Consider the following 6,629-nt stretch of genomic DNA (forward strand, 5'->3'; position numbering starts at 1 on the left):
TATTAGAACACTATGTGACCCAATTTATTTATTCCAATTTAGCAAATGTTAATCTGTTTGATATATAATTGTTGTTTAAATGTTGTAATTGCCATTAGATTACAACTAGGCTACCAGCAATCACATTTGCCTTTCTTACTGCTGAAAAAAAGGACAAACAAAAAAAAAACTATTTACATAAAAACAAACAAACATGCATAATGCAATGTCAAAATATAAAAGTGATTATTTTTTTAATAGTTTGATACTACAAAGACAAAACTATTGAAGTTGCTGCCATCATGTTGACGTGTCCTTTTGGTTGACTGATCCCTGTCAACCTAAATAATTCTGTCTCATTTTGTTAAAACCTGGGCATACAGGCTCATTAGAGCAATTTTATCAAGACTTAAACTCATATCAAAGTGTGGTTTGCAGATCAGAGATTTTTACTTTTGACTTTTACTTTTATATTTTGCGTGCACATTTTAAAGTACAGCAGCATACTTCCATGCTGTTTATGATCAAAAGTGTGGCTTATTAATTTTAATAGAAGCAGAAATATAAAATAACTAACATATAGCTTAATTCTTTTAATCTTTTAATTTGTTTTAATTTGAGCACTCAAATTATTTTAACACTGTAAATATTCAGTAAATACATTAGAAAAGTATATAAGATGGGGGGGGGGGGGGGGGTTCTCCAAGGGCCATAATATGGTAAAATACAATCAAATGCAATTTATTTTAAGGAAGAATTGACAAAAAAAAAAACAAATAAATAAAGGTCAAAGCCAAAATATCTAATCCTAAATCTCACCCTAGGTGCATTGAAGATTATAAGCGTGGTCCTGATGGGAGGTCATGTCTGCCCCTGTCTGAAGTTTGCACTGAGGGGATAGACTGTGGTGAAGTGATAGACATCCCTGCCAACCAGACTGTCTTTGGAGATCTTTTCTACGGATATAACAACCACACCAAAGAAAGCACCTCTGGACAGATCCTGAAGGCGACGTTCAGGTAACCACACAAGCTGTTGGTGGAGTGGAACATTGTTCAAGCAATTGTTTCTCAGCAGGGAGGCTGTTAGGGAGGGTTTGGCTCCTGCAGGGCAGACAGCTTTGTGATAGATCTCTTTCAATCAACACACTCTAAAGTCATTTGAAAGAAACTACATTCACTCTATAAGCAACAGAAATTGGATACTGCTTTATAACACAAAGACAGTCACCATAATTAAGTCTAAATTATACATTTCTAAAATATAAATGTGCTGAAGCGAAATGATATAAAATTACACACTATCCATCCATCCATTTTCTTTACCTGGTTTACCTTTTTGGGTTGCATGTGTCTATCTCCAGCAATCAATATGTGAAAGGTGGGGTACGGCCTGGACAGGTCGCATCCATCACATACACATAATCCAAGTATACTTTAGTGTTCTTCTATAAACATCCCCAAACAAGATGTCAAAAAACATCCACTCTGAGACCTGGATTCAGTAACATCAAGATTCAGCGGAAATAAGTGCTGTTGTTGTGTACACTAATGGCCAAACCACGGCAGAAAAGCTATGGATTCACTCAAAATGGGCATGTAAACTGGGCCTCAGTTTTGTTTCAGGCAGCTCCAAAACCATGTTGATGTAATTTAACACCTGCACTGGAGCACTATATATATATAAAAAAAAAAAATATATATATATATATATATATATAAAACAGATCTAAAAAACACACAGATGGTGCATATTAATCACAGAAAAATTGGTCCCAGTTTGCATTCATTTTAAAAGTTAATGGCAATGGACCCCCCCCCCCCCACCCCACCCTACCCCCTTCTTTTTTTGTTGTTGCTGTTATCTCATAATTTGAGTCTGCATCTAATCCCAACAAAACATAGCCCACTGAAACATTAACAGCAGTTAATGTTGCAGTGAATGGTATTTTTCCTCTGGTATTAGATCAAAATAAATAAATAAAAATTATGCACTTATGGGAAAAAAGAGAAAATAATACCATAACATTTTACTGTTCATTCATTCATCCTCTACCGGATGTCTTTCAACATTTGTTCCATGTATTATCAAGTAACTAAGCCTTTTCTTACTGCACATTATTTTCTTCATAGTGATGTGTATTGCCCAAGTATTCTGGATTTTCAAATTATTTAAGGGTGGAATATGTTTGGCTCATTAGTAACATTTCTCTACAGGTTGTGAAAGATGGAATCAGTATCTGCAAAGGGTATTTCATAAGTGGACAATGAATCTTTTGTGGATTTTATTTCTTTTTTCTTTCCTGTAAAATGGAAAATGGCAACAATAAAACTTGTTCCTGTCAGAAACTGCTCACGATAAAAGCACGTTGCTTTTAATCACAGGCATAAAGTCTGGAAAAATGCAATAATAAAACAAAAGCACCTCGTATTTTCTCTTTTTTGATGCTTATATAGTAAACAGCCATACACATTCCCTTTTTAATTTATATAACGTTTAATGTGAAAAGTAGAGTACTTTAAGGTGGATAATTATCTCTGTCTGCATGCTGTAACCATCAACACCAAACCCAGGAAGCCCGAAGGTCAGCAAAGGCATCTGTGGCCTTGGAATTTAATTTGAGCTGTGCATGGATTCCACCGCCAAAGGCAATGCACCCACTTAGGGATCCACCACTAGAGTCTATGAGAGGGAGGGATGGGTGAGGCAGGAACGCTAATATCATCAAGAATCTAAATCTCAAATGCTCTGATCTTATTTGAAAGCACTTGCGAATGGATAGCACGGTCAGAGCCAGACTTTGACAAACACCAAACGCTTCCTGTAGAGATGTGGTGGTGGAAGAGGATGGAAGACTCTATTGGGATGCATGGTTAATACAAGGTCTAATTATAAGACATAGCAGCAAATGAATTAAGGCTGACCAAGAGCCAGTTTGCTGAAATTCTATTCAATTAAACCAGATGAACGCTTCACTTTACAATGAACATAAGTTACAGGAACATGGCATCAAAGCTGAGCATCAGAGTTTGAGGTTTAATATTACACAGAACACAAATATTGTTTTAGAAACAACCTGTCATATTTGGAATTCACCCTCTGGAAATGGTTCCCTTGCAAGAAAATATAAAACTGTCCTCTAGGAAGTTAAATGTCAAATATAATGACACCCAGCAAGGAATGACTCCTTCATAAAGCTGCTTGGGAAATTACCTGAGGCTTCCTATGTGTAAAGTGCAATGGAAAACTCATGTTGCAGGTCAAGTTGTCATGTGTCAATAAATTAAATTTGACTTCTGAATGTATTGCATTCAAAAGTAAATCCTGTTACATGGTGTCAGTGTATTTGGTAGGTGAATGAGACTTCTCAACTTGTGACAACACATAAATGGTTCTCGAGGTATTACTGTCATTCAAGAAGTGTAAATAAATAATGTCACATGCGTTAAGCCTAAAATCGGATTTGACTTCTTAAAACCCAAGGGTGATTTATTGTAACAGTGACTGATACAAAGTAAGCAGTGTTGATGTATGATTTGCATTTTGGAAAGTATATAAATTTGCATAAAGTCAAATCAGCTATTTTGCTCATTAACTTGTATTATTGTGTAGAAACTATAATTATGTTTTACTCCTGTATAAAATATTTGCCTATTTCACAAAATAGTACTGGCTTGTCTGCAATGGTGAGACCCTTTATGAACTGCCTCTGGTCATTCATTAATGACCAGTCAATCTGGTAGTGGTCAATGACAATATAAGCTTTTTTTAATTAAAGAGCCAAAGGAGGTGTGGAGTGTAGGTCAGCAGCTTTGATTTGGAGCACTACACATAAAATGAGTGTGGGACATCTTCCTTCTTAAATCCTGCAGACCATTACATCACTAAATCACACTCTTGAGTCGCAATGCTGGCTTAGCATTTCACAAATTGACCACCTGTCACTATCTCACTTGGTTGTTCAGAGTCATAACAGCAGCAAGGATTACTTCAATCCACTTACAAAACACAAAAAGACAACTTAAGGCGCCTTAACTACATTTTTTTTTGTAAGTGTTTTGTGAAATGGACAGCAGTTTTGATGTAAATTCACAAATGTGGATTTTAAACACATGAAAAATCCATCCACCCATTATGCTTTACCTGCTTTTTCTGTTTCGGATCACGGGGGTCACTGGTGCCCATATCCAGCTGTCACTGTGCGGGAGGCAAGGTACACCCATGACAGGTCACAAGTCCATCACCAGGGACATATAGAGACAAACAAGACAAACAACCATTCACTCTCTCACTTATGCATGGAGACAATTTAGTTACCAATTAGCCTAACATACATGTTTTTGGTCTGTGGGAAGAAACCAGAATACCCGGAGTACCACACGCATGCACGGAGAGAATATGCAAACTCGAACCAGAAAGTTCCCCTGGCCAGTATTCGATCCGGCTACCTTCTCTCTGAGAGGCGGCAGCTCTACCAACTGCACCACCGTGCCACCCCACATGAAAAATGTGACAAAATAAACAAAGCTCTGTAGCTTTACTTTGAAAACACTGTATTAAAGCAGTGTACTATTTCTATACTATCATCCAAAAGCACAAGCTAATACTGTGAAACTCAAAGATTGTTACCTAATTGTAAGTGGACTAAAACCACACATTAAAATATACCTTCCAAGTCCATGTTTATAGAATGAATTACAAGAAAGAAAGAAGAAGAATATTATTTTTTTTTTTTAAAGAAATTGCTCACATTAGGTAAACATATTGTATTTGAACACAGCACACAACTGGCTATAAAACATGCAATGTAGACAGTGTTGGTACTTTTACAATGTCACACATACTCTAGAGTGGTTTTGAACTACTTTGAACTATATCTAAAAAAGTTAAATCTGGTCCTCTGGACATTCAAAAAAACAAAACAAAGCAAAACAACAAAAAAATGTAGAAACGTTTCGTCTCTCATCCGAGAGACTTCCTCAGTCTTCCTCAGTCGGATGAGAGACGAAACGTTTCTACATTTTTTTGTTGTTTTGCTTTGTTTTGTTTTTTTGAATGTCCAGAGGACCAGATTTAACTTTTTTAGATTTTTCTACCTGGATTATTGAGCATGCATCAGGATACTTTGAACTATACTTCTACTTTAGAAGTTGCCAGTTTGCAAAAATGTACTTGTCTCAGTATTAAACACATTTTTTACATTCCTATGCCCGATGTACACTGTGGGTCATATGAGCAGCCCCTCACTCCTCACTTCCACAAAGGTCAGAGCATCACATACAGTACATAGCATGCTACCAGTTTTAGACTTCAGCAAAGAATTGTGACTTGTGACAAACTAAGCAGTTTACCTAAAACACAGAGACTCACCTACCAAAGAAAAATGAAACAAAAGGCAATATCCTAACCTGACTCCTGACAAAGAAACAGGAGAAAGCTGACGGTGAAACAAAAAGACCTGTTTCCCTTCCTCTCACAATTAGTGCTCACTACCGGTATGTACAAAAGTTGTCTTACGTAGGTGCAGATTCACAAATATATTTGCTTATCTCAAACAATGTCACAAGTATTTCAAATACCAAACAAATCAGAACGTGAACCAAAACTATACAGCTGATTCTCTGTGGAGAAAGCAGGGTGAGAAGTCATGTGCAAGTGTTCAGTTCTTCACTTGCATGTATTTTAAAATCATAGAAAGTGCATCTGGAGCCTCATCTAATGCTTCTTTCATAACGTTCATAAAGACGTTTCGTATTTGTTGAGAACACTGCTGAACTGGTCCAGTGTTACTGTAGCAGCCGTACCTCTTATGCTGGTCAGGGTGAAGATGATCTGCCATGCAGATTTTCAGCTTATGAACTTTCTGGGCTCATGTTAGCAGGTTTTAGTGTGGTCTTAGAGTGGACAATCCATTTCACAGCGTTTGTGCACCATCTTGTAATGCTGTTCCAAGTTACTCTTTTTGGACAAGGCCGGACTGACATAGGGATAACGGACTTCACATTTGACAAAACAAAATAAAAATAAAAACTCCTCTTCACATGCCAGATGAAAAACAAAATTGCTTGATTGTTAGCTTGTTTGTCAGTCATTGTTAACACTGCTAACACACAAGCTTCTTATCAGCTGTCTTTCACTATGGGTACCCTCTGTTTCTAAGCAATAACAAGAGAGCCGCCCCAGTTCAACAGGTTACTAATAGAAAATTGTTATTTTACTGTCCTTATTACTGTTGTAGTTGTTATTGTTAAGAATGATTTAAGTTTGTCTAGTTGGGTAGGATGAGAGAATGCAGGCATAAATACAGCATAATGCTAAACATTAAACAATAAGTTTCAAAATCCATGCTCAATAATCCAGGTTTTAAAAAAAAATCCAACAAAATTAAGTCAGGACATCTGGACCTGGATTAAACAATAACTTTTTATTTCACCTAATATTGCAGTCAACTAGATGTTACGTTTAACTGAGTACACAGAGACAAAGACTAAAAGGTGAACAAACTTCAAGACCACATATACATTTAGTGATTTTATTTACAGTGGATTCAGGAATCCTGAGGAGCAAGGACATGAGTTAGAGCAGTCCTTCTCAGATAGTGGAGCTCCGGGGGGACCCGGAGCAATGCCAGGGAAGGGGGGGGGGGGGGG

At 36.9% G+C, this 6,629-nt stretch overlaps 1 protein-coding gene across 1 annotated transcript in view; it reads left to right on the forward strand.

Annotated features, from left to right (window-relative positions):
* The window catches only part of astn1 (astrotactin 1), a 487,375-nt gene that overhangs the window by 208,399 nt on the left and 272,347 nt on the right, over window positions 1–6,629 (forward strand). Inside the window, exon 14 of the mRNA XM_037682041.1 lies at window positions 804–998. Within this exon, the coding sequence (XP_037537969.1) occupies window positions 804–998 (195 nt within the window). The remainder of the gene's footprint in view (window positions 1–803; window positions 999–6,629) is intronic.

Source organism: Nematolebias whitei, chromosome 9 (genome assembly GCF_014905685.2).
Source record: "Nematolebias whitei isolate Nwh7 chromosome 9, NemWhi1, whole genome shotgun sequence".
NCBI classification, from domain to species: domain Eukaryota; kingdom Metazoa; phylum Chordata; class Actinopteri; order Cyprinodontiformes; family Rivulidae; genus Nematolebias; species Nematolebias whitei.